Source organism: Mytilus edulis, chromosome 5 (assembly GCF_963676685.1).
Source record: "Mytilus edulis chromosome 5, xbMytEdul2.2, whole genome shotgun sequence".
Classification (NCBI taxonomy): Eukaryota; Metazoa; Mollusca; class Bivalvia; order Mytilida; family Mytilidae; genus Mytilus; species Mytilus edulis.
Window position 1 is genome coordinate 96,274,718 of NC_092348.1, and position 16,699 is coordinate 96,291,416.

General features: G+C 32.6%; 1 protein-coding gene across 7 annotated transcripts in view; it reads right to left on the minus strand.

Annotated features, from left to right (window-relative positions):
• Nucleotides 1–3,436: 3,436 nt before the first annotated feature.
• LOC139524874 (small conductance calcium-activated potassium channel protein 2-like) overlaps nucleotides 3,437–16,699 on the minus strand; it is a 64,732-nt gene continuing 51,469 nt past the window's right edge. For all 7 annotated transcript variants that reach the window (XM_071320006.1, XM_071320008.1, XM_071320005.1 and 4 more), the window contains exon 2: nucleotides 3,437–7,844. In XM_071320006.1, the coding sequence (XP_071176107.1) occupies nucleotides 6,456–7,844 (1,389 nt within the window). In that variant the 3' untranslated portion in view covers nucleotides 3,437–6,455. The remainder of the gene's footprint in view (nucleotides 7,845–16,699) is intronic.

A 16,699-nucleotide genomic window follows, 5' to 3' on the forward strand; every position in this document is an offset into this window, starting at 1 on the left:
AAATAACATAGAAAACTCAAGACTAAGCAACACGAACATCACCAAAAACTGGGAATGATCTCAAGTGTCCCGGAAGAGTAGGTAGATCCTGCTCCACATGTGGCACGCGTCGTGTTGCTCATAGTAGTACAATCCCTGTAAATATTCTGCTTCGGTAGGTCATGTTCGTGAAAAGGGAAGAGGATCGTAGTTACGACATCAGGAACATATCCGATATCATCTGTGAATCTGTTACCATAACGTTCAACCATCTCGTGATGGCGTCCGTAAAATTTACGAAGGGATGATTTCAACTTAACCATTTTGAACTCTTGGTTTAATAGCTTTCTTGTGAGCAGCAACATTCTATCAAGGAAATCATGATAGCAAATACTAGCCCTGGAATATCGTATCAATTATGAGATATATATATATATTCCGTATGCAGGCGCTGCTGGAATGTTGCTACATAGGAATGGAAAGTTCAAAATATGGAAGCTGAAATCATCTCTTTTGTCGTAAAGTTTTGTTCTCAACCGACACTCATTGTCAATTTCTAGATGTAAGTCAAGATATGAGTCCGAGTCGGCTTTATCTGTTGTATTCTTTATCTCTTGTTCGATGTGATAGATGCGTTCAATATTTTATCAGAAAATCAAGAATGGAAATGCACTAGGAGTGTTTTTTAACATTGCTATATGGAGAAAAAAAAGTTCAAAGGAAAAGAATTCGGATTTCATTTTTCTTGATCTAGTTTTGGTTTTATCTGTGTTTTTGTTGTTGTTGATTTTTGTTTTGGGGGATAGTTTGTAGATATTAGTAGACGTGTCACGGTACTTTTCTATCCCAAATTCATGTATTTAGCTTTGATGTTATATGTGTTATTCTCATCGGATTTTGTCTAATAACTAGTTCATTTCTGTGTGTGTTACATTTTAATGTTGTGTTGTTGTTCTCCTTTTATATTTAATGCGTTTCCCTCAGTTTTAGTTTGTAGCCCGTATTTCTTGTTTTTTTCTATCGATTTATGAGTTTCGAATAGCGGTATACTACTGTTGACTTATTTAAGTTCGTAAATGCATATTGCCTGAAAAAAAAATCTTTTTATGAAAAAGTAAACAAAATAAGTTGCATTAATCCTTAATAAGGATTTTGAAAAAAATCCATTGACTGTCCCTTTGGTATCTTTCGTCCCTCTTTTAGCATTTGATTTGCGTTATAGTTTTTATTTCATACTATAACATTTATCTACTAATCTATCTCTTTTTATGATTTTGGATTTATGTCTTCGAAGTTTTGAATTCTGAGGTTGAATTCAAACATTTATTCGATAAATTATAATCCTAGGAATATGATGACTGTATGCTCAGTATTATTATATCACTGACTCTATGTGATGTTATGTCTATGAAATGTGCTAAAAAAAAAAGACTGATTGCAATGTTCTGTTTTTTAATTGATTTGGAATCATTTCCTTAGAAGTATTATTTACAGTGCGAATTAATCTCTCCGCGGATGATTTCATTTTTCATTTCCACTTTCAGACACCTTATCAAACAAACAGACGTAACATTCTTCATTAAAGATGGATGATAACTAGTAAAACTATATAATTAATCTGTCTTAAAAAAACAATCTAACAAAAAGTTGGAGAAATAAAACTTAATGGCTGACTAAAAATCCACTGAAATCGTACAAAAATGGATTAAACTACATCAAATAAGAATGCGTATCGATAAAACAGAGGTGGAACTATTTATAAAAACACGAGGTTCCGATCAAGAATTTAAATCAAGTTCAACCTGATTATTAAAAGTGATAGAAATAAACCATTACTGCTGTTTACTGATGATGGTGTAGCTGAGTCATTGTATGCTCTCTTTCAAAACTTAGTCTTCTATCAGTTAGATTATCAAAAGATGGTAAACATTCCAGTAATACTCCTCACTGTCGTCTGTTGGTAAACATTCCAGTAATACTCCTCACTGTCGTCTGTTGGTAAACATTCCAGTAATACTCCTCACTGTCGTCTGTTGGTAAACATTCCAGTAATACTCCTCACTGTCATCTGTTGGTAAACATTCCAGTAACACTCCTCACTGTCGTCTGTAATATTACCCTTCTTGTATTTGTTCAAATTAATCACTTTCGTTAAGACTGAAATAGATGTTTGAGTGTAGACTGTAAAAGTCATTTTGTAGATGGAATGGTTGTCTGGTAAACGAAAAATCACACATTTTTCATCTTTGATCTGACCAGAATAAATAAGTAGAATTTTATTTCCCAGTTGTCCATCGATTCTTCAGTCTTCTTAGACAGTTTGGAATCTGACATTTACAGATTGTCTGGAGAAAGATAAACGTCCCTTTACCCCCCTTACAGCTGTGAACATAAATTTAATATGCACTTTTATTCTAATTTTTTTCTTAAAATGTCCTGTTCCAAGTCAGGAATATGGCAATTTTATCATATACTTATGGTTAACATGAATATCAATTATGTGGTCATTTTTATAAAGGAGTAGGTCCGGTAAGGGCCGATTTTGGCCTCAAATTTCAGGTTCATCTAACAAAAGTTTTTCGACACTTTTTAAACACTTAAGTGTCTATTTCAATTGATTCGATTAGTTTATGTAAAAGATTTTAACTGATTTAGTCCTTAAAACGCTCCGATTCAAGCTTAGATATGAATAATCTATCAAATATGCCAAAAAACGTCACTTTTCAGATGGTTTTTGTCAAAAATGAAAGTGGCCGCATCCGTGTTCATTCTCAACCTTTATATATGTTTTGTATTATTATCAAATACAACTTAAATTTCAATATTATGAATGAACACGAATGCGGCCACTTTCATTTCAGACGGAAACCGTCTAAAAATTAACCAAAATTCTAAAATTTTGAAGATTTCAGTAATTTAGAATGACTTAATGATGCTAGAACGCGATCTTTGTGCATTGTATTGTCATAAACAGCTCATATTTATGTAGCAGAAGCATTTTACTTTCCAAAATATAGCTTAAAGATTACATTTTCACATATTTCTAAAACTGCTATATTTTGGGGCCAAAAAGGGGTCTTACTGAACCTACTCATTTCCTGTCAACAAAAATTTTTCGAAAACCTAAGGATTTTCTTATCCCAGTCATAGATTACCTTAGCCGTATGTGGCACATTTTTTGGGAATTTTGGATCCTCAATGCTCTTCAACTGTGTACTTGTTTGGCTTTCTGACTAATTTGGTATGAGCGTCTTATGTAGATGAAACGCGCGTCTGACGTATTGAATTATAAGCCTAGTATCTTTGATTACTATTAGCATGTCGAAATGTATTATTGTATTGTTTATTTATACTGTTGTCATGTCATGTAATGTTGTCCTTTCAGTATAATATTTTTATATTTAATGTTGCCTAGAAAACTCTAAATATTCTCGAATTAACAACAACAACAAATTAGTAAAATGTTTTCAATTTTATTTATTTTTAACATTTATGTGACCATTTGAGCATAATAACCAACAAACTATAATACACAGTAATTTACATACAAACGTACATACCACGAATTAGAGAACGCAAACTTAACAGTTCAGCATAACTTAAACTTAAAAGATTTCATGTGGTCCCTGATTTTCCAGACACAAGACTTTATTATGCGCCGACATTTTTTTTTTCAGACATGCCTAGGCTTCAATATTAAGGAACAATTTTGCCTGACAAGTCTGATTTTTTTTCTGAATTTATATCTTATTATTGTGTTAATGAGGCATGGAAAACTTCCACCATAAAATAGCAGAAAAAAATCGGTCCAGCTTTTTAATGAAGACAGCATTTTATTAGACAGGAGGAATTTATTCCCTCACGTAGCTTGAAAACGAGCTTGGTGACCTATAACCTTTAGTAGGAAAAGGGCGATATGATGAGCGTTATGACGAGGTATAATTCAGCGTTATGGTGAGGTATAAGTCAGTCATTTTTTGTTTATACCCCATACTACTTTAATGTTTATGGAATCTGCAACTGATACTGTAAAATATCAGCAGAAAATTACAAATTAAGCCTTTAGAGGAGCTCAAAAAGGCTTCAAAATATGTCGAGTAGCTAATATTTTACAATACCAGTAAGATGAAAGTCTGAAAATCTTTTTTGTGTGGGATTGTATCTAGTGTATGTCATGATATAAACTATAGTTTATCTTTGCTTTACATGCAAACAGGAAGTAAACTTGATAAGATTGTGTCAATTATTTTGACGTCGGAAATAAATCCGGGTTTTGGACAAGCATATTTAACGTCACAGTGCAATTTGATGTAGAGATGAGCAGGATGATATAGACACAGGAAAACCAACAAAATCAAAGGTTTTACTATTAAATTATATATACGTTGATTTGTCTTTCGCAGAATATAACATAGCATGTACAATATCCAGTCTAATTACATACATTCAGAGCTATATGCAACAATGTAACATTATATCAGAATACTAATTATATAAAATATAGCGGTAGTAAGAATTTAAGTCATCCATTACTGTAAAAAAAACAACAGCAACAGTAAATTTCCATTACCACAATGACAAAAAACTTTTAACTGTAGCATAATTTACATGATTGCCAAATAAATACTGGTCATAAAAAGACAATACAATTCCGACAATGACAACAGTTTTATATCCTTTATAAAAGCTCTATGTTAATTGACTAAACCTAGAATTAATCCGCAGACAGTAATCCTACGATATAAATATGTCACACAATATTTTTCATATAGGGAGGATTAATTTCCGTGGGCAAATAATTTTGAAATAGGATGATTTGCTATAGCTTTTAGACACTTAAATTACATATTTATTTTTATTTCAAGGCTTATCTAATGAGCAAGTGAAAACAAAGTTAAATTTTCAAGGACGGTACTATAGTTTACAGTTTTTCAGCAAGATTTAATTTGTGACATTTTTTCTACAAGAAATCAATTAATTTGAAAGGAAATATCGACTTTTGTCGTCAAGTATACGAGCATTTTAATATATAAAAAAAAGCCTGTTAGTGTACGAAGAATGGATTATACAAAATAAATATGTTTTGAATTGATTTGTTATTTTGTATTATAAAATTTGAGGTAAATTTTAAAGAAATTGATTTTTTTTTTTTTAATTTGCGATAAATTATAACACGAATAACTTTCTGTATTTGCAAAATACTAGTATAAAAATGGATACTCGTGTTTTTCCCTTTCTAATTAAACTTAAAAATTTGATTTATTTGTTTAAATGACTTTACTACACGTTAATCATTCTGTTGCACACAAGAAACCATATTTGATGGCCAAACATTTTTCAAAGAAAAGAAAGCCATCGTATGTAAAATCTTAATCTGTTGGATAAGTTCAATGTTTATGTCGCATATCTATCTTTCACTACAAGTTCTACCCGCATTTTCCAGTTCTATATCTAACCTTCACCGATATTAAGTAGAGCTATGTTGATTAGAACTCGGAAGCTCAATCATTCTAATGCTGAAGTTCTAAAGAAGTAAATACCATCATCTGTATGTTAACCTTGTCGATAAATCCCGGCTAATATTTGTGGTCGATAAGTTCCGACTTCTCTTTGGGGTCGACTAGTCCCGACTACAATTTGGGGTCGATAAGTTCGGATATCTATTTACTGTTCATAAGTCCCGACTACTCTTTGTAATCGATAAGTTCCGACATCCATTTGTGGTCGATGAGTACCGACTACTCTTTATCGTCGATAAGTTCCGACTACTTTTTGTGTTCGACAAATCCCGATATCTATTTGTGGTCGACAAGTCCCGACTACTATTTGTGATCGCCAAGTCCGACTTTTCTTTGTAGCCGATAAGTCCCGACTACTCTTTGTGGTCGATAAGTTGACTACTCCTTGTCGTCGAAACGTTCTGACTACTCCTTGTGGTTGATAAAGTAACTAATTTTGTGGTCGATAAGTTCATGCTTCGTTTTGTTGTCCCAATGATATTTATACAGACTAAATGACAGAGATGTGAACAGTACATACCATAATAATTAGGATCCCAACTTGGTGATGAATATACCTTAAATGTTTCACTAGTACCGGTGCATCGAAAGAAGTAAAATTTCTATCAAGTTACAATTTATAACTCGTACATAGTTCTACTTATTAGATATATGCATATATGTTTAAGAAAACAACTTAATGAATCGGTCCTTATCACAAATTTTATTTAATAGTTCAATTCGACTACAATATTTTCAAGGTTTCTATATCAAAAAATGAAATCTGTCTTTCCCACTTGACAAATCAATTGTTCTTTTTACAGGAAATAGAATGGCGACTTAATTTTTGGCCATTTAATTTGACGCATGTTATATTTCACCTGAACGGTATTTGGCGAGATATGTATGAATATGAGATGAAGATGTTGATGATTCTAATGCAATGAGTTCCAATCCCTTATCCTTCAGCTAACTTTATTATTTTCTCATCATGGCTGTATATAAGGCGTCCATTTTAGTTGACATATCTGAAAGTTTAGATTCCATATTGTTAACTTGATCTTTCAGTTCTTTGTTCGTATCCTCCATTTTTTCCACGATATCATAGACGTCATTGACGGACTTGGATATTTCTATAACACCTATAGCATTTTCGCCAATAGATGATTTCTCATTTTTAGCTTCTCTCATATTGGAAATAGCTTGCAGCAGTTTTCCATGTAATCGAATTCTCTTTCTGTCGCTGACTTCGCTGTGTTTTTTCATTCGCCATAACTGTATGACGTATTTAATAACATCGGATGCCGCGTGTTTTCTTTCTTTGTCTAACTGGGCCCTATAAACAAAATTGTGTACGTATTTTTCGGCTCTAGATTGTTCTAATTTCTGAGCTAGGACAGCAACTAACAGTGCAGTTGTTCCTACGCCCATTAATCCAGTCGATACAGCGACAAATCTACCACAGTACGAGTTTGGGTAAATATCACCATATCCAACTGTTAAAAACGTAATGGCGATCATCCACATGCAGTTGAAAAATGTTGAATGTTCTGGGTCAGGATGGTAGTATATTTCGCAGGTGCGCATTGCCCACGAGCTAGAAAGTAGAATTCCAAGCATAATAAATATTAGGATCGTACCTGGCATAGTTGACATTAACGCTTTGAAAATAAAAACTGTATTGATCTTGACTTTGTTTAATGCGCCCAGGCTTTGTGTAGCTGTATTGGTAAGAAGTCGACTGTGCACCACCAGAAATTTTCCTACTAAATAAAATCTCATCAGCATGAGAATTGATAAAATAGCATCTATAGAAACATCATGTCCTTCACTTTTAGGATCGGTCACGTGAGTTGTTATATTGCCTGGAATTGGATGAATGGCACATATCATCAGCTCAAATAAGATTTTCAAAAATGTAGCGGGAAAGTTTACTGCTAGTCGCCAGTCTTCTAGACTATTGTCAGTCATGTGCAGTTGTATTCCAATCACGTGATATCCAATTACAGCCATTAAGAGTAAAAGGGTCGATACAGATATACCGCTCTTTAAAAATATTGATACAGCATCTGCTTTTGTTATCTTGTGTGCAAATATAAGTTCATTTTCTACTAACATGACAATGACCCCTATCAGAGCCAGTGTGCATTCTATATTTACACAAATCCGACGTCGTTTGATCAGTAACTTTCGTCGACTTAGTCGATAACTAATATTATCAAATTTTCCAGGAGGCCCCAGTGCTGATAGATCTGCATGACTTCCGTTCTGACTGTCGTCTTGCACGTATTTATTATATTTCCCATTCCGGCGGTCTACTAGGGGAATCCCCGGATCTTCCACCACAGTACTACCACTCATTTTATTCTGAAAGACACAAAAATATGAAAATATAGTAAAAAGAAAAATAGTTTTCAATTTGAAACTATGAAAACGTGCTATAAATAAAACATAAGTTCAAGTTACAGCTTATTTATTCCATCAAGATAAATGAGGGCCCCAACACTAACGTCGCGTCGTTGGACAATCTCTTTCCAGTTTTCTATCAGAATTATATGGTATAATATGATTTACTCCATATTGTGCGCTCAAATACATATTTCGTCTCACTATTTTTACTATATACCAGCTTTGATAAGGGTTTGATATGAATATAAATTTTCACTGCTGTTCTCGTACTATGAACAACAAAATTATTCATTTTGTAAAAAAGTTATATTTCCATATTTCATGACTGTATACCTTACAACAAATATATTTTTCATCTACCTGTGTACGTTATTCTATTTGGGGTCATTTTGTCAAATGATATGGTTGTCTTTCCGATATGTTTTAACATCTCGCCCATCATTTTAATCAATTTTTGTATTTTCATTGTGTCATAGATCAAATGTATTCGTTCAGTGTATCAGTAGTCTTTTTATTGAGTTAAGCCATTTCTATTGATATTTTATAGTGGGTATTTATATATTGTGATGTAACACTATTGTTTCGGGTAAGGGTGAAGGTTGGTACCTATTTAAACGTTTAAACATAAAAACGCATTTGTTTTCATCTGTCCTTAGTCAGGAGCATGATGATCAGTTGTTGTCGTTTGTTGGTGTGGTTCATAAGTGACTGTTTCTCGTTTTTCGTTTTACATATATATGAGACCGTTAGAAATTACATCCAATGTCGCATATGTAACGAATACTAAACAAACATAAGATTACATTTGGATAAGACTTTCAGTATTGGTAAGAAAATGATCCAAAGTGAGTCACTTCTTCAAGTAATGTAAAGGAAAATCTACAATGCAATACAGTTGACAAACCAAAAACGTCCTATTTCAGTTAAACCTGTTAAATATTTATACTTTTATTGACACTTATCATGTTAAGGCACGTTGCGCCATCAATACACTGTTAATAGCAGATGATTATGAACAAATATCAATAGTATTGATAAAAAATATAGTCAATACTGAGTACATTGTTTAAATATTATGTACTAATTAATTCAGCAATTGAATGAATATGTTACTAGTATACCATATGTAAAATCAATAAAAGAGCAAATAAAGCGACACTTATAAGCACTGGCGTGGCGCTTCGTGCAAAATGTGATAGCACACTTCATTTTAGATGTCTTAGACCCCTTGTTGATATATATATATATATATATATAGTAAAAAGTAAAATATAAAAAAATGAACTCCGAAGAAAATTAAAAAATGAAATTGTAATTGATCCAGTATGACCCTGTTCACACTAGCATTTTTTTTTTATCGATCTAATTTGAATCGATCTAAATAAAACCAGTTAGCGTTCACATTATCTTTAATCATATCGATCTCTATCGGTCTAATATGAACCACTGCGTTCACACTACAATTAAAAAAGGCAATCGATCTAACCTTTTTGCCCGTAAACCTGTAAACACTGTGTATAAATAGAACTGATTTATCAAATTCATGTGCTGTTACACTGATACACACACTTGGAAAACAAAATTGGATAAAGTTATTGTTTCTCTTGAATCACAATTTAAAATTTTGATACTGGTGTTATTGCAGTTTTCTTTAATTTCGAAAAAAATAACTGTAGCAACGAAGTTACAATACGACGCCCGAAATACTGCGGTTCCTGCAAAGAAAAAAAATCAACATAAGAAAAGAAGACACAGATTTCGCAAATCTATGCTATGGCGAAGACAACATGTTTACAGTTTGTTTTAAGGGTCTTTTAACAGAGAAATATGGGTTAAACAACGAACCTCTGAGATAGTTTTGTCGCTATACATGCGCATACGTTATTTTCGATTCAATCGTACTATACACATGGAAAAAAGTATTGCAACACCAAATTGAAATTCAAATTAAAAAAACACTTTTTATTTTTTTGTTAAATAATTTGTTGAAATAGAACTAGTTAAACATTATTTAGATATCACCTGAGTATAATCAATAAATATCGACTCTATCAGTTTTTATCTGCACATGCAGCTACTGTACTCGTAAACACTAAAACAGATGTTTTGATCCTCATTGTTTTCAACACTTAAAATAACCAAGTTTATAAATTTATGTAATTGACACCTTGTAATTGGTCATCCACAACTCATAACTGCAGCAATATGGCAGATATTCAGCATGAGGGAAGCAGGTATGTCGCTGTGATAATTGCACGTATTTTTGGTCATCACCATTCCACTATAAGTCGTTTTGAGAATAAAAATCAGGCAAGAAACGATGTTGAAGACCTTCCGAGGTCAAGAAGACCCCCTATACCATCTGCTAGGGAAAATTAAGCATAATGAAGGTTGGTCAGAAGGAAATCCATTGCAAACAATACAATCCTAAAAAGAGAAGGATGACCATACAGGAGCCTTTAAACAAGAACTGTTCGAGATCGGCTCATCGCTACTGGTTATCGTGCGATAATATCATTTCGGGGACCTTTGCCTACGAACAGACACACAGATGCCCGTATCCAATATAGTGCAGAGCTCGCCAAAGTTGAAAATAAGCGTCGTGGAGGAAGGTCCATTGTTCAAATGGAATTCGGTTTATCTTCCTTGGCGCAATCGTAGCCCGAATTTGAACCATATCGAGCATATATAGGACACAAATGGGCGTAAAGTGCATGAATGGACACCCCAGTTCAAACAAGTCATGAAATAAACAATACCCTTCGTCAGGAATGGTTGCTGCTACCTTAGCAACAAATTAGTCGACTTATGGCAGGAATAAGAAGACATTAAGATGCGGTTATTCGTTTGAATGGAGGCTACGCACAAAGTTCTAATTCTTTGGCGTATAACGATCAACCATGATGTGAACAATCATCTAAAGATTAATTTTGAAATTTCTGACATTGTAAAATTCGACTACAGTGAAAGTTGTAAAATGCACTTTTTTGTACAAAAAACACTTCATTTTGTTATAAAAATTTTGGTAAGATAAACTTTTTTTTTTCATACATTTTTTGTTCGTTTTACAGCCAATGTTATCATTAACTACGTTTCAATATTATTTTACAGTTATTTTATCATATTCCATCCAAAAAAAGAGACTGATTTTTCAAGTTTTAAAAAATCAAGGTGTTGCAATACTTTTTTCCATGTGTATAGTTTAAACCGATCTCTGCGTTCACATCTAAAGTAAGATCGGTTTACTTTAGATCGATTCAAACTAAACTACCTCTTTTGGTGTTTTAGTTTGGACCGATTGAAGATCGATTCAATGCGTTCACATTAGCCCTTAAACCGATCTAAAGTGAACCGGTCTAGTTTAAATCGATAAAAATGTCCTAGTGTGAACGGGGTCTTAGACGCAACGTCAGATATTGCTACCATTTAGTGTAACAGAAAAATGACGTTAAATTGGAAACGCGCTTTATCTAATTCTTCCTGCTTTCCTTTTGGGGTAAATGTAAATTATAACACACAAGTATAAATGCTTTGAGAATCCAATCCAATATGATTTTATAATTAACATAGGATATTCAATTTTACTGCTAGTAATTATGTGTTTTTGGAGGAATATTGCTGCATTATATATTCAAACCGAGTATGATTTTATTCAAGCAGTGACATACAATAGCTTATACTTATGATACTGAAGTTTTCTTACTTTTTGATCGTCTTATAGATGTGTATTTTTGTAATGTGTGCTTCATTTCGTTTTGTTGAAAGCAGGACATTTATATGTAGTGGAGGAAGGAACATGCGAATGCAGTTTATGCCGTCCCTAGCATATTACGCTTGTGCCGACGTCAAATTACGAAAACGGACAAACTTGCAAGACATTTTCATTAATCCGTATTTTTTTATAGATAACCCTGTTATCTTAATGCTATTTGGTGTACCAACTTCAACTTCAAAAGTACTTTTTATTGGTATAGTTATCAAAGCCGAAAAATAATCTTCTCGAAATCAAATCTCTGTTTTTTTGGACGTAAAAGTTTTGTGAAGGCATGAAAGTTTAGCTCGGACATTTCCGCAAGACATTGTAAATCTATTGTTTTAAATTGAATATGTAGCTCAATTTATTTTTCAATTCGAATTTTGGGAGCTAACACTTAGTACAAAACGATGGTGCTTACAATTTAATGATTTATCTCTCAAAATTTTATTTTTGAACTGAAATGTTTCAAGTTTCCAAATTAAATTTCCGATGGGACATTTCCGTACATCATATTCTTTTGTAAATATGCATGCAAATTTTAAATGGAGACAGCCATGTTAACCAATACTGAAATATATCACGTCATACAATGTTCATGAGTTGCGTGAACATTTCGCGAATTGTTTGAGTTTTATGTTTCGAGTTTGTTACATGGGACAACGCTAAGTAAACGTTTTTCGGATAATCTGTGTCTTCCTAAGCCTATGAATATTATATTTTTATTCTTTCTCTATCATAATGTGAAAATTTAAGAAATCAATTTTTATTTTCATGTGTAATTTCAAATATTTATTTCAGCATTTCTATAAAAATTTTCCCGTCAAATATTTACTTAACGCTATTTTTCGCGGTAGTAGCAATATCTAACGTTGCGTCTATATTTATGGTGTAAAATTATATTTTCTAAATGTAAATAAACAATTAAAAAAAGTTTAAATAATTATTATATACCAAAATAGATTCAAAACATCATAAATCATACGTCATTTTGTCATACTTAAAATCTGCTTGCTCAGCATTTATTAATCTGCAGCAGCTGTATCAGTTGAATGTTTAATCTATATTAGAAAACTGTTAACTGTTTAATTCTCCTGTCATAAAAATCCATTCGATTTCACATGAACTGGTATAAAACTGCCTTTCATATACAGTAAGAATTCTATATTCATATTAATCTGTCTTAACGATTTCTATCGTTTATTTACTTTTTAATTTTCTGTATTTTTTCATTGTTTGCTTTTGACTTTTTTGCTATTTTGTACTTAATATCATCCTTAGAACAGGAATGCTTAACTCCATGCTACTTCGTATGGATAATTGAACTCTGCATTTAATTACCCAAGCAGAACAAATTCAAAAGATGTCAAAGGACAGCCTGCGGTCTTCAGATTCTCAAAAACGTACACAACATTGCATAGAAATAAGAAAATAACGACGTACTCTTTGAAAACATGTTTCTGTTGTTTTAATTACACAAGAATTGATGCATGTTCACAATAAAACCGGAAACTATTTTATGTTCCGGGGAGGGTTTATTCCAGGGCTGGCTTACAAAGGATCAGGATCTGTCCTATGGAGGACCAAACTTTATACAATATAAAAAAAGAAGATGTGGTATGATTGCCAATAAGACAACTCTCCACAAAAGACCAAAATGACACAGAAATTAACATTTATAGGTCACCTTACGGACTTCAACAATGAGCAAAGTCATGTGGTTTTTTAAATATGATACAATATTTTGAAACAAAGAGGTTTCCTTAGTATATGTCATAAACATTTCAAGTAGTCTTCAATCCTACTTTTCTAGTTATAGGTATCTTAGACAAAGATCAGATAATTCTCATCTGTTCAGGAGTAAAGGGATAGATATCAAGAGAGCAGGATGCCATGGCTTATTTTTTTATGATTACTATTTGTTTATATAAACATAAAAACTATGACTTATGACTGTACATGAGAGTGGTCTCATTTGCAATCATACCACATTTTCATTTCAATATAGTACGTGACGTCGTCCATGATGTATGTGTGTTTGGCTTGATACCCTGTCCGCTCCTATGTCGTTTTGGTTAATAAAGGGTCATCCGAGCCGTGCAGATTAAATGATATATATACCAACTTGCTTTGTCAATAACTATAACATAATTGCAGCATTCAAAATGTTATCAAAGCTTTCGTGGTTTAATCTCGGCAGTTTGATGGTGGTATGCAAAATATTTAATCGGAACTATATAGTCAACTGAAAAAAAAACCAATTTTTAGTCCATTCTTTGATCTGTAAAATCATTAAACATTGAAATATGTCTGTAACAAACAATCTCTGACAGATTTTAGCGGATATTATGACTAAATCACTACAGCTATCAAGTTACATGTCAAATATGACTAAAAAATTATATGTGCTGAACAATTGATCACGGCTTTTTAATTATTAGTTTTAATCCGTATGCTTGACATACGTTAAATGATCCAAACTACAAAAAAAACCCTTCCCATTAGCAAATAAAGATGGTTTTTGTTTCTGATTTTTGTTTTGTTTGTATGTTTAATGGACAACATATTCACCATCTAGCATGTGAAATAATAAAAAAAAAATTAAACAAACAATTGAAAACACGAATTCTGTACCACTAGTTCGCGACTTATAAGGCATTGTGAAAGCTTTGTATGTCTCATCGTTGGTGGTGATTATTCATTTATTATTAAAAAATATCAAGAGTTCTCGTTTTGCATTCAAAGATTTCCTTAAGATTGATTAAGTATTTAACCTTATAAACTATATATATATCATTTATTCTGGTATCACCTAAGTTGGACAAAGGTATACAGAAAAACACATTAGTTTACATTACATTACATATAAGTACATTTGTTGAGGAAGCATTAAATATGAGTTTTTTTACAACGGTATGATCAGTATAGCCGACAGGTTAACATCAGAGAGAATCCAGTTTGTCATTTATAATTCTAATAAATTGGCACAATTTTCGGAGTTTCGATTTCTGTTTTTGGTTCATAATAGTATTAAATTTTATAACATTACAGTTCGTTAGGTATTTATTGTCAATATGTAGTGTTCTATCTGTCAGGAGACTGCTGCATTCCATTACATAGTGGTATTCATCACCTATCGCAACTCTGCATAACGGACACTTTCTCTGTTCTCGGGGAATGTTTTGCCATCTGCCATTTTCAATCGGCAGTTTATGGTTCATTGTCCTAAACCGCGACATTGTTATTATATCTTTATCATCAAGTACGTTAAGGTAGTGTTCGAAATTGTGTGATGTCTTGTACAGGCGATAATTCAGGGCTTTCGGCGAATCGTTTACCTTTCCTGTCCATGACTGTTTAAACTGATCTTCTAGTCTTTGTTTAATTGTAGATTTAATGTTAGGTGATGTGTTTTGGAATGACCATAAGTAAGAGAATCCACAATTGTCTAGAACACTTTTCATCTTGTCTAATGATCGCGATCGAAATGTTGTTTCTTGTGATAACTTTAAAAGGTATCTAAACATGACAGCAGCGAGCTTACTTTCTTTACCGGTAATCAACTTTGTCCAATAAGATATAATTCTAGTTTTGATATCTATTTCTAGGGGATACCGACCCAATTCTCCGTAAATGAAGTCGGTTTGAGTAGATGGCTTAAGATGTAAAAGTAGCTTAAAAAATTTAGTTTGAACTCTTTCTAGTATATCTATGTTTTCGTAACCCCATATTTCGCATCCATAAAGCAGAATAGGTTTTACCAGTATGTCAAATAAGTCTACGTGGCATTTAATTGATAAATTGTGAATTCTTCCCTTCCTTAAAATTTCGTACATTGCACTTATTGCTTTGTCCTTTAGATTTTGTTTGCATTGTTTAAAGCTGCCTGTTTTGCTGAAAATAATTCCTAAGTAGTTAAAGTGTTTTACAGTTTCAATAAGATGATTGTTGAATCGGAAAAGTTGAGGGTTTGTTGTTCTTCCTTTTGAAAAAATTAAGATCTTAGTTTTATCAATATTTACTCGCATCTTCCAGGTTTCGCAATACTTTTTAAATTTGTTAAGTGCATGTTGCAGTTGGTCAGGTGATTCTGCCAGGATTACAGTGTCATCTGCGTAGAGAATTATGAATAATTTCATTAAAGTTCCAAGTTTTTCTTCTATATCTTTACTAATTGTGTTCATGCCTAAAACATTTTCTGAGATGAGATAGTCTTCTAGGTCATTCAAGTATAAAGAAAATAAAAACGGTGACAGATTTTCTCCTTGTCTGACACCGATTTCACAAGCGAACGGTTCACAAATTTGACCATTATAGCTCAAGCTGGATTTAATATTCTGGTACATGCTGAAAATAGTATTAAACATTTTCCCCTTTATATTGCTGTTCAACATTTTAAACCATAAGAAATTACGATTAACCGTATCGAAGGCCTTTTCGAAGTCTACAAATGCGCAAAATAGTTTCTTTTTTGAGTGTTGTAAAACTTCAATTAGAGAGTTCAGAAGAAACGCGCAATCAATTGTTGAGTATTTTTCTCGGAAACCATTTTGATTTTCTTTAAGAAGAGATGTTTGTTCTGAGAATTTTTTAAGGCGTTCATTTAATACCGCTGTAAAGACTTTTCCGAAACAGCTCACAATAGTTATTGGTCTGTAATTTTTGGGGTTGCGTTTGTCACCTTTGTTCTTGTAGACAGGTTTTATCATTCCTTGGACCCATTGTTTTGGGATTTTTCCGGAGTCGAAAACTAGGTTGAAAATTTTCACATATATGTCGATAAGAACATGAGCTGATGTTTTTAAATATTCATTAATCAGTTTGTCTTCGGCGCATGCTTTGTTATTTTTCAGATTTTTCAGCGCTTTAAGAATTTCATGTTTTGTAATTCTGCTATTTAACTCATCGTTTATTTCTTCATGGGAAATATTACTTCCAATTTGTTGATTTTCTGTATCATCTCTCGGATCACTGTTTAACTCTTTGAAATATGAGACTAATTTGTCGAAATCAATCTTGGGCTGAGCTGTACTTTTGTTTCCATTAAGAAGTCGCCAAA